The 20723-nt window shown below is 38.5% G+C and overlaps 1 protein-coding gene across 1 annotated transcript in view; it reads right to left on the reverse strand.

Moving 5' to 3' along the window:
• The window catches only part of clstn2b (calsyntenin 2b), a 265401-nt gene that overhangs the window by 106997 nt on the left and 137681 nt on the right, over nucleotides 1–20723 (reverse strand). The window contains exon 3 of the mRNA XM_046863463.1: nucleotides 17176–17371. Within this exon, the coding sequence (XP_046719419.1) occupies nucleotides 17176–17371 (196 nt within the window). The remainder of the gene's footprint in view (nucleotides 1–17175; nucleotides 17372–20723) is intronic.

Consider the following 20723-nt stretch of genomic DNA (forward strand, 5'->3'; position numbering starts at 1 on the left):
TTGACGTTTGACCTGCCGCTCACTCGGACTGTCTACAGGAAATGCGAATCATTCGTCACGCTGAAAACAACCGGGCATGAAAAAACACACTTCACCTGTGTTCTGAGCTGCACGGCATCGGGAGAAAAGCTTCACCGATGGTGATTTTTAAACGCACGACGATGCCAAAAGATAAACTCTCGAGAGAAATTGTTGTGAAAGGAAGGAGGAAGACAGTGAACAATGACTTTCTTGGTAGGCTACTGTTTAGATACAAGCCGTGTAACAGACACTGTCTTTCGTTAAAGCCTGTGTAAAGTTCATTAGTTTCAGTGTAGACAGGCTTATAGACAGGTGCAGCTTATCTACGTTCAAAATAAAAATCTTTGTCAAATTCAGTGGGTGCGGCTTATATATGGGTGCGCTTAATAGTCCGGAAATTACGGTAAGCTTTTTCATGAACCATTTACACTTTTGCCTTTTCTTTCTGAACAATTTGCACAAAAACACGCAAATTGCATAAAAATGATGCATGTGGAGCAACTGTGACTGCAGAGAAAGAAGACTTGGTGGATTGTGTTCATTGGGTTTCTTGCTTTAGTAATGACCATCACACCTCCAAACTATTTCTTCCCCAAACTGCTGCCATAAAGTTCCAAGCACACAATTCTCCAGTTCCACTCTACACTGATCAGCATTACTTTATAATGATTTCAACTTTTTTTATTATTATTATTTTATTCCCCAACTTTGTTTTCTTGACCATCACCTCAGTTAATTTAACCTTCACCTGCAATATTTTCGTTGCTATTTTATGTCTTGCAGTGCGTGCTTTGGTTTACATTTGTACAAAATTACATTGTGATCTTTCCTTATCATGGAAAGAACATTATCACTGAACCTGTGAATTTTGTTCAGTGAAACACACAAATACAAATGCAGAAATCAGATAAATCTAAAATAAATATCTGGATTTTTTTTCTTTCAATGTTCTAACTAATTGAAAAGGACTTAGCTATAAATCATTTTAATCTCTTTGCATTTATAAAATGCAATTTTAATCAACAGTAAACAGACAAACGAATACACAAACAAAGAGGTCTATTATATAATTAAAATCATGAGTACATTCAGAAATAATTATATGTTCATTTAATTAATTATTAATTATAATAAAATGACAAGTTAATGTCATGCTGAGACTTGCATTTAATTATAACACGCATAAGTACATAGGTTTGATCATAAGATTATTATGCTTTTTGAAAGCCATATTACCCAATTGCAGTTATAATAACCTCCACTCTTCTGGGAAGATGTTTCACTTTGTTTTGGCATGTGCATTGGGAGATTTTGATCATTCAGACACAAGAGTGTTAGTAAAGTCAGGTAGTTATGTAGGTGAGGAGGCCTGGGGTGCAGTCAGTGTTCCAATTCATTCCAAAGGTGTTGAAAAGAGTTGAGTTCAGAGCTCCATAGCCGGTCACTCAAGATGTAATGCTGGAACAGGTTTGGGACTTCTAGTTTATTTGAAGGGACAATTGAATGCCTTTATCTTTGTGGTAACAGTTTGGGGAAGAACCACATACAGTATGGCTTAAGACGCTTTACAATCTAAATTTGAGAAATGGTCCATGGACCAGCAGCACATCCCATAGGTCCTTGACTGGATTATGATCTGGTGAATTTGGAGGCCAAGTCAACACTTGGTCAAAAATGGTTTCTTAAACCATTCCTTTTATGCCATGAAGGTCTGCATTATGTTTAGGTAGGTGGTACATGTCAAAGTAACATACACATACAATGACTAGTACAATGCCCAGTTTGTGTTGCTCAGGTCCTTACTCTTATCCATTTCACCTGTTTCCAATACATCAACTTTGAGAGTAACTGTTCACTTGCTTCCTAATATATTCCATCACTGGACATGTGCTTCTGTAAGAAGATAAAAGCTTAAAATGTAAAGGTATTTACTTCAGTGGTCAATGTTTATTATGGTATGGCAGATGGGAGTAACATTACCTGGCATGGTGTGGTGCCTGTGCAAGCTTTTCCCTCATATTTAAGTATTTTAGTGGATACTGTACATCCAAAAGAATATGTAGAACAAAATGAAATCTGCTCAAAGTCTGATGTAATCTTAACCATTAGCAAAGAACAAACAAAAATATATATATGTTTGGAAATTCTCTTTGGAAAGTGCCTTAAAGTGCCTAAACCGTATTGCAAACGACAAAACTGCTGCGTTGGTATTTTCCGAGCACAGATTTTAATCGTCTAATTTAATGTACGAGTAGGAATTTTAATGTCAGGTGCAATTTGAATAGGTTTTCTACAGTTTTCTGGTTGGCTACCCAGCGACTGCTAAGAGGTGGAAAGTAAATGAGAAAGTAAATGACAGGATGCTAGCTTCATGCTCCAATGCAGTAGGAAACTTGCCTGAGCCTGCAGAGTTTAGCACATGCCCTTGTACAAATATGAGCTTCATTCATCATTTATCTTCATGTTCTCTTGGTCACCATTTATCACTGATACTCCGAAAGTACAATTAAAAGGCAAGGTAGTCACATAATGAAGTGTAGCAAACATTCTGTTAGGGGTAGAAATTAAATTTATGAGTAATTTGAAATGTGATCATCTGTAAATGTTAGTGCTAATTTATTACCTTTAGATCACTTTATCATTTACACTTTTGGGTCCAGCTCGCTTATCGCTCATCGCAGGGCATATTTAATATTCCACATATTCCACATAAGCAGTAAGAAAGAAGAATTTATTTCACAAATGAGAAGCAGAGGGTGAACATTAATAACAATACATTAATATTAGAACCCTTAATGAACTTGAGCAAAGAAAGCTGCAAAAATTGTTTGTCCAAACATATTCTGCTCACATGGTTTTCTTCTCAACATTTTCCTCAAACAATTGCAAACACAAAACAGTTTTGTTTATATTATATTTTATATATTTTATATATATAAATAATGTAATAGATCTATAATTTAGATTTCATATAAAACTGTTTGGTTTGCAATTGTTTCATATTTCCTTTTTTAGTCCGGGTGCTCTCAAGGTTTCTTCCTCAATCTCTTCCTCAATCACGTGTGTAATTCATCCATTTGAAGCATGCGTCACCGACAGAGTGACATCACGACCAGGAAGCTATAAAAGCAAATGGAGTTAAGCCGGCCTAGCTTCTGTTTGTTCATGAGGCGCTTCTGTTTGTTCAGTGGTTTCTCCCAATTTGCTCTCATGGGGCTGCTCGGTGGACACAGCTCCAGGAACAACCCAGCACCTGCCCTGATTGGGAGGTTCAGAAACAGAGCGTTGCGACTCAGATGACAGATCTAAGGACTGTCATTTTCAATAAGAGGGCTTCAGCCAAGATGCAACTGGAACCTGGACTTCCTGACTGGGAGACCTCAGTCAGTCTGGATCAAGAACAGCATCTCCAGCACCACCACTTTAGGGCTGTGTGCTCATCACACTGCGTTTCATTCTGCTGACTTACGACTGTGTGGCAATGCACAGCTTCAACCACATCATCAAAGTGGCCGATGACACGACCGTGGTGGGTTTCATCAGCAAGAACAACGAGTCAGCATACAGAGAGGAGGTGAAACAGTTAACAGCCTGGTGTGGAGCCAACGACCTGTCTCTGAACATTGACAAAACCAAAGAGATGGTTGTGGACTTCAGGAGAGCACAGAGCGGCCATTCTCCACTGATCATCGATTGATCCTCAGTGGAGATCGTCAAGAGCACCAAATTCCTTGGTGTTCATCTGGCGGATAACCTCACCTCACTCAACACCAGCTCCATCACCAAGAAAGCCCAGCAGCGTCTCTACTTCCTGAGAAGGCGGTGGAAAGTTCATCTCCTTCCCCATCCTGACCAAGTTCTACAGAGAGACCATTGAGAGCAACCCTACAGAGAATAGTAAGAACAGCTGAGAAGATCATCAGAGTCTCTCTCCCCTCTATCATGGACATTTACACCACACACTGCATCCTCAAAGCCGACAGGATTGTGGACGACCCCACACACCCCTCACACACACTCTTTACCCTCCTGCCACCAGGAAAGTGGTTTCGAAGCATTTGGACTGTTACATCCAGACTGCGCAACAGCTTTTTCCCGCAAGCCATCAGGCTCCTCAACACACAGAACTGAACTGAAACACAAACACACACACACTCACTCACTCACTCACTCACTCACTCAACTGTGTGTTACTGAACTGTACAACCTGAACTCTAAACACACACTTACTCATCTCAATCCATTCCACCACTGTTTTTTGCACAACTCGTTTGCTGCTACTGCTGTTTTTTGCACTGCATTGTGTTTGTTTACATACACTCTTGTTCATGATCTTTTATAGTTTTTTTTGCACAGTATTGTATATTTAGAGTATACAGTAGGTTTACTGGTCGGCAATATCTTGTGTTATGTGTATTGTCCCACACTGTCTTGTGTTGTCTGTCTGTACTGTTTTTTTTTTGTCTGCACTGTTCAAACTCGGTTGCACTCGATGCACTTTATGTAGCTTCTGGAAAAACGTTGTCTCATTTTTACTGTGTTCTGTGTACCACTGTGTATAGTAGAAATGACAATAAAAGCCTCTAGACTTGGCTTGAAGTCCTGACACAGGATGTTCTGGGGGTCCTGTCAGGAAAGGGCTTGGTGCACCACTTTATATATGGTGCCCGCCCCGGCACCCCCAGGAACCTGGTCTATTAGAAGGGCCCCATTTGCTGTGGCACATCAATTGCCTAGAGATGCTTAGAGAGAGTTCGCCAGAATGGGGTCCATCTCTTCCTGGTGGCCCCACGGTGGCTGGGCAAACCATGGTTTGTGGACCTGGTAGCCCTTCTCAAACGTCTCAGGAGGAATCTTCTCTTTCAGGCAGGGGGTGCAGTAGTTTACACCCACCCAGAGTTGTGGAGGCTGTGGGCTCTGAGGGGGCACAGCTCAGAGATTCCGGTCTCTCCACCGAAGTGGTAGAGTCCATTCTCCAATACAGAGCTACCTCTACGAGGAGGTCTGAACAACTGTTCATCTGCTATGGCCCTCTTAGAAGAGGCCTTCTTGTGAACAAGCAGACGCTTAGCAGGTGGATTGTCAATGCAATTGCATCCTCCTACGAGTCCTCTGGTCGCCCCTCTCCCTTCGGGGTCAGATGCGCACTCAACCCGGAGTGTGACAGCCTCTAAGGCTTGGTCCACTGGAGTTTCCATCCATGACATCTGTAATGCTGCAGGCTGGTCCACCCCACTGACCTTTGTCAGTTTTATAACCTTGACCTCAGTGCCACTCCTGGCACGTCTGTCCTTCAACCTAGCAGTGAACGAATAGGGATAGTGAGGGATAGAGATGCTGCGTCTCCATGCCACAGTGCCGGCATCCCTGCAGCGCTTTCTTCTTCTTACACAACCCAGCGCCGTCTTTACTAAATGTGCTTTTATAGCTTCCTGGGTTCGACATCACTTGGACTGAGTACCTTAATGTCTCACATAAAAACCTTAACCATATACTGTATTTTTAAACTGTATAGTTGGCTTGTTTTTTAACAAATTAGTTTTTTTTAGGTTTTTAGAAATTTTACCACAGTATTGTACGGAATATGAATAATAAATAATAAATAAACAGTCAATCAACCATGTCTCTGTGGTGAGTCAGATAATCACTACAAAGCACAGGCCTATATTGCTTTACATTATTTTTTCTCTCTGGTGCATTTAGCTGTGGTACAGAGGAAATTATATGTAATGGCACAAAATTCCTCTGTTTGACACATAATGTCTCTCTGGCAAGAAATACATTAATATTCAGGGCCACTAAAAATGCATAACGGAAAACCTGTTTTGTCTTACATTAAATCGAATTTATGGCACTTTAGTCAGTAAAGTTTCTGCCTTTTCTTTTTATTAACTTAGCCAGGCTCAGAACTGTGTGTAGACTCCTACATGTTATAGTTTATTGAGCTATTATTACATCCATGGCCATAGCTACAAAAAACCCACACAAGCCTAGCTCACTCTTTCTCGAACACTCAGCCAGAGAAACTCACTCTCTCTCACCCCCCGGCAAGACGCTCGCACAATACAATTGATGTCAACCACAAATTCAATGTTTTTTCAATGAGATAGCAACAGAAAGCTTTTCCTCTGCAAGTGCTCAATAGCACACATCACCTTGGAGTGAACCTTCTATCAAAAAAAAGTTCAATTGCCTCAACTTTGTCCTTTGGCTCGTTTTTTTTTTCTGTAACACAGAGAATCTCAAAACTTTAAAATGTGAAGGGAAAAAAAGGTACAAAAAGTTACAGTCCTGAAGAATAAGCTGTGAGGGTGTGCAGTTATATGAAAATGATTAAGAACAGGAGTGGAATTAACTTTTCCACCGAGGAAATTGGAAATTTTCTAACAAAAGCAGATTCCAATATGTTTTGTTTCTTTTAACTTTGCAGCAATTAGCCCATTACGCCCATCTACTTGCCTATTCCTAAAATACTTTCTGTATCTTACACTCAGCAGCCTATACTTTTTTAAATCACTTTCTTTATTTTAATAAAACAAAAAAACAACTGGCCCTGCAATGTTGAGAAGTGTGTAAAGGACATTAGACAGTGGATGCTTAATAACTTTCTTCTGCTCAAACTCAGATAAGACGGAGGTACTTTTACTAGGACCACATGCAGCTAGAAGTAAACTTTCCGATTACGTAGCATCTCTGGATGGTGTTTCTGTTTCAGCATGTGCGGCTGTCAAAGACCTTGGTGTGATTATTGACCCGAGTCTTTCCTTTGAGTCTCACGTGAATAATATTACCAGGATCGTCTTCTTTCACCTTAGAAATATTGCTAAAATTAGAAATATGATGTCGTTACAGGATGCAGAAAAACTAGTTCATGCTTTTGTTACTTCTAGATTAGACTACTGTAATGCTTTACTGTCTGGGTGTTCGAGTAAGTGCATAAATAAGCTTCAGTTAGTCCAGAATGCACCAGCAAGGGTCCTCACTAGATCTAGGAAATACGACCACATCACCCCTGTTTTAATCAATCTACACTGGCTCCCAATCAAATCTCGCATTGATTATAAAATATTACTACTGACGATAAAGCACTTAACGGTCTCGCACCACAGTATCTGAGTGAACTTCTGTACCAGTATGATCCTCCACGCCTACTTAGATCAAAAGGTGCTGGCTATCTGTTGGTTCCTCAAATAATGAAGACTACAGCAGGGGGCAGATCTTTCTCTTATAAAGCCCCACAGTTATGGAACAACCTTCCAACCAGTGTTCGGGACTCGGACACAGTCTCAGTGTTCAAGTCGAGGTTGAAAACTTATTTATTTAGTCAAGCCTTTTATCAGTAGGTTTTTCTTAGGTAAAGGCTCAGATCTGGAGGGAACATGGATATAGAGTGTTTGGTGAACTGGTATATTTGTATGCTGTCGTCCCTCACATTCACACGTTCACTCGGGTTTGTTGACGGTGGTGTGGTGGGTCGTCTCTTATCCCAGAGATCCCTCATGTCTGTGTTACCTTCTGGTTCTCCCTTTTAGTTATGCTGCCATAGCGAGTCTTCCCGGAGTCCAAACTGCACAGTGACATTAACTTTCATACACCAATAGGGACATTTAATAATCCACATCCTTCTCTCTCTCTCTCTCTCTCTCTCTCTCTCTCTCTCGGTCGAGTTAAACATGCTCCTGAGGCTCCAGTGACCACTGTTCCTGCCCCTCTCCCCTCCGTGGAACTTCACACTTCTGTGCAGCTTGGGACGGTATCTCATCAACACCTTGGGTGGTTCCATATAATTCCGGAGTAGAACAGGTGTTTTTGAGGACGGATTGGACTGTAGTTGGTGTCGGCGTTCTGCTGCACTGACCCGGGAGTGCAGTTTGCTTCTGATCGTCATCACTGTACCCCGCAACTTTTATATCTGCTTCAAATGGACATTTGGTGCAACCCAGATGAGGATGGGTTCCCTCTTGAGTCTGGTTCCTCTCAAGGTTTCTTCCTTATGCCATCTCGGGGAGTTTTTCCTTGCCACAGTTGCTCATCAGGGACAAACTTACTTACAAAGAACATATTTACGTTTAATCACCACATTATCTGTGTAAAGCTGCTTTGAGACAATGTTCATTGTTAAAAGCGCTATACAAATAAAAATGAATTGAATTTAATTGAAATTGAATTGATAATTGATTAATCTGACTATTTTTTTCTGTGATTATTCAATTAAAAATACATATATTTTTTATTCAATGTTTTGCTTATTATAACTATAAAAACATTAATTCAGGGTATTTATGTATAAAAGTGCACTTAAAAAAATGCAAAAGCCACATAGTGAATTTAACTGTCTTTAATTTAGACATTTTAAAGTTTATAGTAGCTGCTTGTTGAGGGTTGTATGGGGGATTTATTCTTGAACAAATTCACTCATGCTGGGTTATTTCTTTCTGTAAAAACAAACAAAAACCAGCATTTGAGTATACAAGGTGAAGCAATTTGTGTAAATCAAAATTTTTATTTTTAATGATAATTGCAAATGGCAAGTTGACAAACATTATTAATATTAAATAAATACAACTGTTTTAACCATAATTTTTTTTAAAGAAAAATACACAGACATTTTGTTCAGTGGTGAAGATAAGCATCTAGAATATATAATTCATTACATTTTGTATGATAATTAAATTATATATGAGTAATTTGAATATACAAACATTGAAAACAAGCATGTGAACGTAGTACAGCTGCAGTAAATCATGTTTGTAGACAGATAAGTTGCTGTTGTAGCAGACAAATGCTATTAAAAGAATAAAGAAACAGTTATGCATTGGTGTACAAATGCATAACCGTTCGCTGAAAACTACAAAACAACAGTGACTAAAAATTTAATAGTTTACTGCTGCTGTTATTTGCTGCTTTTAGATTTAGTGTTTGTTTTAATTGTGTACATCACTATGTTGCTCGCTAGGTGATTGCGCAACCTGATGCTCGTGAGTCACGCCAGAACAGATCCAGTGCGATTTTCCCGAAAACAAAGTTTACACAAAAGCTCTTTATTAAACTACACCATTTTCACACGATGAGGATTATACAGCTTTTGCTTACCGTGCTGATGTTTCATCTTCATCCGTGACTCCAGTGCATCACTGTGGTACTTCCAAGATTGGTGGCACACAAGCTCTGCTTAGCATAACTTAAAAAATTACAGTTTTTCTATAGTAACAGCTAATTTATAAGGACTTGAATACCAGAGGTTTCATGTAATATTAGGCTAATAATAAATGGATTAAAAAAGTACTATGATACATAGAAAATGGCGTGATGATTATATTATATGTAGAAGGAGTCTCCAGCATCAGCCCTTTGTAATAAACAGTACGTTTTTTTTCTTATGAGAAGTTCTGGTTCATGCATTCCTTTTTTTGCTTGTAATGTGATAAGTAGGGCTGCAACAACTAATCAATAAAATCGATTATAATCGATAGTGAATTTAACTGTCTTTAATTTAGACATTTTAAAGTTTATAGTAGCTGCTTGTTGAGGGTTGTATGGGGATTTATTCTTGAACAAATTCACTCATGCTGGGTTATTTCTTTCTGTAAAACAAAACAAAACCAGCATTTGAGTATACAAGGTGAAGCAATTTGTGTAAATCAAAATTTTTATTTTTAATGATAATTGCAAATGGCAAGTTGACAAACATTATTAATATTAAATAAATACAACTGTTTTAACCATCATTTTTTTTTAAAGAAAAATACACAGACATTTTGTTCAGTGGTGAAGATAAGCATCTAGAATATATAATTCATTACATTTTGTATGATAATTAAATTATATATGAGTAATTTGAATATACAAACATTGAAAACAAGCATGTGAACGTAGTACAGCTGCAGTAAATCATGTTTGTAGACAGATAAGTTGCTGTTGTAGCAGACAAATGCTATTAAAAGAATAAAGAAACAATTATGCATTGGTGTACAAATGCATAACCGTTTGCTGAAAACTACAAAACAACAGTGACTAAAAATGTAATAGTTTACTGCTGCTGTTATTTGCTGCTTTTAGATTTAGTTTGTTTTAATCGAGTCCATCACTATGTTGCTCACGAGGTGATTGCGCAACCTGATGCTCGCGAGTCACGCCAGAACAGATCCAGTGCGATTTTCCCGAAAACAAACAGTTTACACAAAAGCTCTTTATTAAACTACACCATTTTCACACGATGAGGATTATACAGCTTTTGCTTACCGTGCTGATGTTTCATCTTCATCCGTGACTCCAGTGCATCACTGTGGTACTTCCAAGATTGGTGGCACACAAGCTCTGCTTAGCATAACTTAAAAAATTACAGTTTTTCTATAGTAACAGCTAATTTATAAGGACTTGAATACCAGAGGTTTCATGTAATATTAGGCTAATAATAAATGGATTAAAAAAGTACTATGATACATAGAAAATGGCGTGATGATTATATTATATGTAGAAGGAGTCTCCAGCATCAGCCCTTTGTAATAAACAGTACGTTTTTTTTCTTATGAGAAGTTCTGGTTCATGCATTCCTTTTTTTGCTTGTAATGTGATAAGTAGGGCTGCAACAACTAATCAATAAAATCGATTATAATCGATAGTGAATTCGTTGTCAACAAATGCCGTTATCGATTATTGGGTCTGCTGGAGTTACGGGTTAGCGTGACTGTAAGATAGCACAGCTGTTTGTGAAAATGCCAAGTCAAGTTTATTTCTATAGCGCTTTTCACAACAGACATTGTCTCAAAGCAGCTTTACAGAAATCAACAGTCAAGGTGAATGGTGTGCATTTATTCCTGATGAGCAGCCATGGCGACTGTGGCAAGGAAAATCTCCCTTAGATGTTATGAGGAAGAAACCTTGAGAGGAACCAGACTCAAAAGGGGAACCCATCCTCATTTGGGTGACATCAAGAGTTTGATCATGAAAATGGAGGACAGTACAGGGTCAACCGGCAGCAGGAAAAAGTGTCATCCAAGGCATTGTACTGAAAGTTTTATATTAAATGCAACAAAGAAAATTAGGCAGTAAATGGATAAAAACCTGTGATTTGTTTAACAGCTAGAACTATTCTTAGAAGTGCTGTGATAGAATTGTATGTTTTCCGTGAAACAAATCACTAGCTTAAGCACACATAAAAGCCTTGTCTGTATATAATCATGCCTATTTTTGTTAGAAAACACAGTAGAACAATCCAGGCGTGCTCACAAAGTAGAACAATGAAGGCGTGTGTTTGAAAAGACAGCCTTCATCTGTTTTTCCAGAGCTACAAACCCATTTAACTCTGCATCATTATGCGCACCGAGTTTACCTGCACAGAGATTATTATCTGATTTCGAAGTTCAAATGCTCATGTAAACAGGATACCACAACAAAGCATGTGAGATTAAAGCCCATGTAAGAGTTCACCTGGATTTTAGTTTACTAATCGAGATATGCATGTGTAAACAGGAAATGGATAGAGAAGAGTTCTGCATGAAGCTTAAAAGTAACCATAAAGAAAAACAAAACAAAATAAAAAAAGCATAGCCACTCCAGGTTATGAAATGTATCTGATAGCACATGGTACACGTCCTGATGAGGTGATAAGCTGTCATATATTTAAAAGGAAATTTGATTATATAGATCTGAAGATTTCTATGATCAAATTACAGAAGTGCATGTAATCATCTTGATTGAATTATTGCAAATCTTTCCCTTCCTCACCTCTCTCTCTCTCTCTCTCTCTCTCTCTCTCTCTAAGAATATGTAGTGCATGGAAATGCAATCAGTTTTTTGCATAAGACTAAGTGAAGTCTACTGAATGGATTCATAGTTCAAAAAAAATATAAAGAAACTTAAAAAAAAAAAAAAAAAAAAACAGCGACATGCAGACAAATAAGAGAATATAACAGAAGGACTGGGAAAGAAAAAGTCATAATTAAAAAGAAATGAAACGACAGAAACAGTTATAAATACAGAGTTTTAAAAGTTGTAGAGGCAGGAAGGAAGGCAGGAAGAAAGGAGGGAGGGAAGGAAAGAAGAATATTAAACCTTCTAGTTGTCAGTGTTGCACCAGGGTTAGGGTTAGGTTATATCCCATTGAATATCCCAGAGAATAACATAAAACCATTATGATCTAGATAGATTTATGATATTTAATTAATGATTAGACAGACAGACAGACAGACAGACAGACAGACAGACAGACAGACAGACAGACAGACAGACAGACAGACAAATAGATAGATGAATCTGGACACCAGATTAAGACAGATTGCTGAGAAATAATTGCTTTATATATATATATATATATATATATATATATATATATATATATATATATATATATATATATATGAGAGAGAGAGAGAAGGCCCTCAAGGACCACTGAAACAGGACACAATGGCATGTGTGAAGAGTGCATGAAAGAAGACAGGGTGAAAGGTCAAAAAAAAAAATCTTGCCAAAGAGATTTGAGAAATCAAAGCAGGAAATGGTAAAGGTCAGCAGACTGAGTGAATCAGAAGATGGAAGACAAAAGGAGATAAGGAAAGGATAATGTCATGATTTTTTTTATAAGCACACAGATGCGATGATGGCGACAAAGAATAGTTTTAACACTGGGGTGACGAGTTGTGCTTCTGCTGTGAAGAAACACACTAACTTTGGAACTGTGAATCAGAGGCACACTAACAAATCATTATGTGACAAAAACGAGAGAGAGACAGAATAACAATTAAAAACAGATACTGATATACTGTAGGCCAGTGTACAGATACACCCCGGTTTGGGGGTTATGGGAAAAAAAGCTTGAGTTGCAGCCCCACAGCCTGTAAAAGTGATCTCAAAGTTATTGTGAATAATCATTCTAATTTATACGGCCTTAGGCTGGCTTCCAGAGCAAAGATATCGCCTAGAGTGTGCCTGAGACCGGGGCCTCAGTCCTGGCAGCGACACTGACAAGGAATCAGCTTATTTTCTCTACATCTGAGGGCTAAAAGCCTGAAAATGTGATCATTTTTACACATGTATTGTTATGAGTACTTGGAAATGTGAAGCAAGCATGAATATGACCAAAAAACACATAATAGGTAGTGCACTGACTACAAGTTCACATGTTCACATTGGAACAAATTGTATGTATGTGCATGTGTAATGTCCCACTGTGTGTTTCATATGAAATATATTCATTATAGTATATAAAAATAAAAAATATAAATAAAATAAATATATATACATATATAAAGTTTCAAAATCATCTCTGTTTACAAGCCATCACTTTCAAAATAGTGCCCCTTCACAGAAATACAGTGCTCCTGGCATTCCTGCCACTTCTGGGATGTTTCCTGGAAGTCTTCTATTCAAACCGTGTCAAGAACTTTCTGAGATTCGCGCTGGATCTCGCAATGGTGTCAAAACGTCAACCTTTGAGCTGCATCTTCATCTACGCAAAGAGGGCAAAGTCCACAGGAGCCAAATCTTGCGAGTAGAGTGTACAGTTCTGGTGAATTCAATGCCCAGGAGGCAGTGCTAGATAACATGGTACTCACACAAAATATTTTCACTTCGGACTCAGTTTTGACATGTTCACTCAGGGTGTACTTACTTTTGTTGACCGCTATTTGACAATAATGGCTGTATGTTGAGTTATTTTGAGAGGACAGAAAATTTGTACTGTTCTCTGAGCTGCACATTGACTACTCTAAAATATATTCAAGTCTCATTTCTGTAGTATTGTCAGTTGATAAGGTATACTAAAATTGTTGATGAAATGTAAAGGTGTACTAACTTTTGTGAGATACTGTATAATATAGTGTATAATTTATATGAGATGAAGGCAAGTCTACCAAGTGCCCTAATGTTTAAATGTAAACGTAAGTATATAAGTTAGCTTTAAGTTTGTCTTGTGCAATGTCAATGGTGTTAATGGTGTTAAATGGTGCTATTCTAACATTACTCTGTCTAAAATTTCATAATGGACAGCAGATTAAAGACCAAACGTCAAATTCTGCATGAAACTGGGCAAATCTGCTACAGAGATGTTTGCCATGACATACGTTAGACACGTTGCTGCAACGATTCATTCGAAATGTTACTGAAACGTCACTGGGAAGACGACGAGTGATCAGGAAGTTCTACAATGAGCTCAACCCCTGAAAATGTCGATACCAATCGGCAACTTGTGCATGATGATCTCCGGAGAACAATCCACATGATCTCACATCCGCACCCACCCTATTTGCCATAGTTGGCTCCTGTGGTCTTTACCCTCTTCCCGTAGATGAAGATCCAGCTCAGAGGTTGCTGGTGCTGTGTTGAAACCATTGCGGTGATCCAGCATAAATCTCAGAAGATGCTTGACACGTTTCGAAAAGAAGACTTCCAGGACACATTCCAGAAGTGGCCGGAACGCTGGGAGCGCTGTATTACTGTGCAAGGGGACTATTTTTAAGGTAATAGTGTGTAAACATAGATGAATTAATTACTTTTTTGTAAACAGAGCTAGTCTCAAAACTAAATATATATATCTATATACACTGAAATTCTTGTGCTAGCAAACAGCCTAGACAAAAAGACACAGACAAAGACAAAGTGCATTGTTTTTAAGGTCTAGGCATGTAAAATGCCAATAGACCGTGAGCAATATTGTGTGCAGACAAAAAAATGTCATAGAGGATGAAAAAACACACCTTATGGACATTTGTCTCTGGACAGTCTAATATCAGTCTATTCATCAATCACAGCCTAATGTAAAACATAACATGATTTATGTACCATACAAAATATATTTTATTCATCACTGCCTAGCTGTATATACATTTCACTGCTATAGCCTTTATATTTATTTGCTGTACATACAAACATAAACATGCATCCATCCATCTATCCACCTATAGGCCTCTACAGCTGGATACAGCTGGAACCTTCTGGACAACGGTAAATGCACAGGAGCATTTATCTAGTGCCAAACATATAATTCTTTATACCAATAAAGAAAAAAAACTCTAAGATATAGTTTAGTTTAATTCAGGTGATAGATAAGCGTTACATTATAACTTCACACTTATGAATAGACCCTATTGTGCTAGCAGGTTTCTTTCAACAGCTTTAAAAACACTGCATATCATTTCAGCTTGTAATTCGTAAAGATTCTAGGAAGTGAACACGGCTGTGGCTGATATAAAATCCACCCAGTGCGACAGTGCCAGACAACTATTCGAAGCTAATGAAATGGCCTTGTTATTATAATTATCAGTTTTTAGATTATCTTATATGGTAGAGTAAAGTGGGCGGGGGTGGAGTGGGGTCTCACCTATTACGCTTTTGAAAGAATCTTATATCATAATCAGTGAAGTGGAAAGTCTGCAAAATTCCCTTCCGTTCATCAGAATCAGATTTTCACAGACAGTTCGATAATCACAGATGGCAATTTATACAGTACCTCATCTGCATTTTTCCTTTGATTTGCTCATAATCAGATTGTACTATATTTGAGAGAGAAATTTGTTCAGTTGGAAAATGACTACCTCTGGAGATCTGATTTATATTGTGATTGGATCAAAGTATAGGCAGAAAACCTAACGAAGGAAAAATAGATGACTTATCTCTGGAGCAAATGTCCGAGCCATGTTCTTTGAAATTTCTTTGCTCTTATTAGGTCAGAATTGTACTATCGTTATGTACTTTTCTTTCAAAAATGTTGGAAGAGGAACAACATACAGCTATGGAAAGCATCTGCTGAGTAAGCTCATGCGAACTTCCGCCAAAAGGCGTTTCCCTTCTAAAATAGATGATGACTTCTAGGCAGATTAAAAAACAGAAGATCTGAGGAGCAGCTTTATCCTCGCTTTGGCACCTGCACGAAATTTTACAGCAGTCCTTTCTGCATACCATTATTATGCTTGGCAATGGTATTCAAGCTTGGATTAAATTGGATCTCTCTTTCGGAGACTATGGGCATATTTTCCAGATTTGCATGTGCAAAACTGTTCATTTCAGACACAAAATTCCTGTCTTGCATTTGCTGATTTCACTTCACAGTGCTTACAAGGTCACAGATGTTTAAGGCTGGAAGTCAATACATCATATTTTACACATTTCAAATGAAATCACTAGCATTTGCAGTAAATCATAGTAGTAGATGATGTCAAAATAGTCGCATTTTTGATAGGGTTTTATATAACTTAAGCCTAGTGGTTAAAATGTCAGTCTGGCCCTGATGACTGTAAATTATAAGCAGTTGTTATCTGAAGTAGTGTTCATTGGGTGACAGATGTCATATTGCTTTTTTTTTTTTTTTTGCATCTTAGCATAATAAGCCACCATCACCCCAGTAACTCCCAGAAGTCCTTGAGCTTTGTAGCCATGGTAGGTTAGCAAACGGGTTCATTCTTTTTAGCACTTTGCTCCAGGCTCTTAATTCACTCTGCTCCATTGGTGCTGTATCACTGCTAACACTGCACTCTGACCCCAGCTTCTTAACATGCTAGGACATTATATGGACAAAATTACACTATATAGACAAAAGTGTTTGTGGACAACTGACCATAAGATTTATATGTACTTTCTGAGCATTCTATTCCTTATTCAGCCCAACTGGTTCAGCATTGTAATTAATCTCAAATGTATTCAATAGGGCTGAGGTCAGTGCTCTATAGCAGGCCACTCAAGAGCTGACACTACAAACCATGTAAACCATATCTTCATGGATCTCACTTTGAGTACAGGGGCAGTGTGATGCTGGAACTGGTTTATGTCTCCTACTGTAGTTCAAGTGAAGGAAAAATGTTATGGTATTATTTCATCCAAAGATATCTTGTAGAGTTGTGTGCTTGTGTGGCACAAACTTGTTGGTAACAGTTAATACATTCATATAAGGTATGTATGAATGCTTTTAATTAAACACTATTTTCTCCCACTTTATTACCATTTCTGTTTTCTGATGCTTATGTTTTCCTGTTTTCTTCCCAACACTTCTCGTGTCAGACAAGCTGAAACTGTTCCCTGTTCCTGCAAGCTGAAAGTGTTCCCTCGTGTGCCATTATCCACCCATAATTAGATCAGTGTTTAAACACATTTGGGGCCAACACAAGTCTTTACTTTTAACTATGATGGAGCATCTAATGCTTAAAGCCAGGTACATATACGTACTTGTGTGATTTCTTCGCGCCGATGCCTCCGGGACCGGATCCGCAATCGTGTGCTTGGATGGAGAATGTGTACTCTCTCTGGCGCTCACAGTCGATAGGGCTCCGTGCCCGCAGCTGGCCTTCTCCAGACGTACTGTTTAGGACTACAGCCTCAAATGGAGCATCTGAACCATGGACGCCAAAGGCGCAGATCTCTCCTAGTGAGAAAACAGATCTAATTAAAATGGCATTGAGTTGATGTCCTATTTGCCAGAAGAGAAAAATAATCTGATGTGTTGGTACACAATCTGTTCTTTTCTCTTCCGCTTTTCACAACTAATTATTCTTGCAGAGAAAATCAATGTCGTTTACTTAAATGTAAGCCATGCATAGTATGTTAACCCTGCATATAGTCTGTACTGAACACCTGTTCCCACACCACCCTCAAAACCTTTTCATTATTGGTGAATAGTTTACACACTTGATGACAATGTGGCTCGATCCCCTTGTTTTGGGAGGTAGGAAGAAACCAGAGAACCCAGAGGAAGCCTGCCCAGATACAGTACTGGCTGAACACACATAACTCTACACAAACAGCAACCTCAGCTCAGGATGAACCAGTGCCTTGAAGGTATATTTTATATATATATATATATATATATATATATATATATATATATATATATATATATATATATATACATACAGTGAGGAAAATAAGTATTTGAACACCCTGCTATTTTGCAAGTTCTCCCACTTAGAAATCATGGAGGGTCTGAAATTGTCATCGAGGTGCATGTCCACTGTGAGAGACATAATCTAAAAAAAATCCAGAAATCACAATGTATGATTTTTAACTATTTATTTGTATGATACAGCTGCAAATAAGTATTTGAACACCTGAGAAAGTCAATGTTAATATTTGGTACAGTAGCCTTTGTTTGCAATTACAGAGGTCAAACGTTTCCTGTAGTTTTTCACAAGGTTTGCACACACTGCAGGAGGGATTTTGGCCCACTCCTCCACACAGATCTTTTCTAGATCAGTCAGGTTTCTGGCCTGTCGCTGAGAAACACGGAGTTTGAGTTCCCTCCAAAGATTCTCTGTTGGGTTTAGGTCTGGAGACTTGCTAGGCCACGCCAGAACCTTGATATGCTTCTTACAGAGCCACTCCTTGGTTATCCTGGCTGTGTGCTTCGGGTCATTGTCATGTTGGAAGACCCAGCCTCGACCCATCTTCAATGCTCTAACTGAGGGAAGGAGGTTGTTCCCCAAAGTCATGGCCCCGGTCATTCTCTCCTTAATACAGTGCAGTCGCCCTGTCCCATGTGCAGAAAAACACCCCCAAAGCATGATGCTACCACCCCCATGCTTCACAGTAGGGATGGTGTTCTTGGGATGGTACTCATCATTCTTCTTCCTCCAAACACGTTTAGTGGAATTATGACCCAAAAGTTCTATTTTGGTCTCATCTGACCACATGACTTTCTCCCATGACTCCTCTGGATCATCCAAATGGTCATTGGCAAACTTAAGACGTGCCTGGACATGTGCTGGTTTAAGCAGGGGAACCTTCCGTGCCATGCATGATTTCAAACCATGACGTCTTAGTGTATTACTAACAGTAACCTTGGAAACGGTGGTCCCAGCTCTTTTCAGGTCATTGACCAGCTCCTCCCATGTAGTTCTGGGCTGATTTCTCACCTTCCTTAGGATCATTGAGACCCCACGAGGTGAGATCTTGCATGGAGCCCCAGTCCGAGGGAGATTGACAGTCATGTTTAGCTTCTTCCATTTTCTAATGATTGCTCCAACAGTGGACCTTTTTTCACCAAGCTGCTTGGCAATTTCCCCGTAGCCCATTCCAGCCTTGTGGAGGTGTACAATTTTGTCTCTGGTGTCTTTGGACAGCTCTTTGGTCTTCGCCATGTTAGTAGTTGGATTCTTACTGATTGTATGGGGTGGACAGGTGTCTTTATGCAGCTAACGACCTCGAACAGGTGCATCTAATTTAGGATAATAAATGTAGTGGAGGTGGACATTTTAAAGGCAGACTAACAGGTCTTTGAGGGTCAGAATTCTAGCTGATAGTCAGGTGTTTAAATACTTATTTGCAGCTGTATCATACAAATAAATAGTTTAAAAATCATATATTGTGATTTCTGGATTTTTTTTTATTTCTAAGTGGGAGAACTTGCAAAATAGCAGGGTGTTCAAATACTTACTTTCCTCACTATATATATATATATATATATATATATATATATATATATATATATATATATATATATATATATCTTGATCAAAATGTGGGAAAAATTAAACGAAATGTCCAAATAGACACAGATTATAAAGAATACTGCTTAGATTAAAAGTAAATCAAGTAATAAAATAATTAGAGCCACTAATTAGTTTAAAGCACAATAAAGCAGGCGAGTCTGGAGGATCAGTGAGTGGAAGGAATTGGGTTCAAAGCAAAGCAAGCTGGAAGAGACAAGTGTTCAGCTGGGTTTTAAAAACGAGGAGAGCGAGCAAGCTTGTAGATGGAGAGGAATTGTGCTCCAGAGGTTTGAGCCTGCAACAGTAAAACCCCTATCTCATATTATGCTAAGCCTGGAGGAAGGAACAGAGAGCAGATGGTGTCAGAGGAAAGAAAGCTGTATACAGACGAATATGGCAGAAGGAAGCATAGGCTAGGCCATAAAAAACAACTTCAAAAGACAGAAGATGGATTTTATATTCGATGTAGAAGTGCACAGGGAGTCAGTAAGGCTTTAAGCATGGTTCTCAGGGACTGGTATCGGTAAGAATGCAGATGTATAACAAGTCTCTTTCGTTCTATTTTGGTACAAAAAATGCAGGAGTTTCCAATTTGATACAGAAATAGGCTTCAGGTTTTAATACCAGCCAAACAGATACTAATACCAAACTGTAGCTTGCTTCTCATAGGCTGGTACCACAACAGGGATTTCTTTTGTACCTTTAATATGCATCCTTCACCGGGAGATAATTGGACCTTAGGGACTAAAGGCATACCTTTTTGAAAGCTTTCCTACTAAACACCATTAATGCTACCTCGAATGCACACTCCTGAGTAAAATATCCATACTAAAAGGATAAATAATGTACACTTGATGAGACCAGCACAAAGACTAGGCCTTTTTTTGGAAACAATTGTGGTCCATATGTGCACAGCATGGAGGCAACCGGATATGAATATATTTATTCCTATTTAACAGTTAATGCAACCTAAACACAAATAAAAATGTGAGTACTGAAGTGTCCAATAAAGTATTAGATTTTTCTTTTTTTTTTTTACTTTAGCTTTAAAAGCTTTCCAGTTTCTGAACAGTTGAAAATGCTGCAGTCCTGCAGTTTATGAAGTTTGCAGGTAGAGTTCCAACATTTCAGCTAAATTCCCACACCTGCTACACCCCCCCATAAAAAAAATAGTTAAAAATATTTGAAAATGTTCATACAAGAAAAAAGTAGATATTTTTCAGCTCCGAACTGCAGTATACTGGATATTTTATAAAGAACCTGGCAACCATAAATCAGGGATGCACAATT

Source organism: Silurus meridionalis, chromosome 12 (genome assembly GCF_014805685.1).
Source record: "Silurus meridionalis isolate SWU-2019-XX chromosome 12, ASM1480568v1, whole genome shotgun sequence".
Lineage (NCBI taxonomy): Eukaryota > Metazoa > Chordata > Actinopteri > Siluriformes > Siluridae > Silurus > Silurus meridionalis.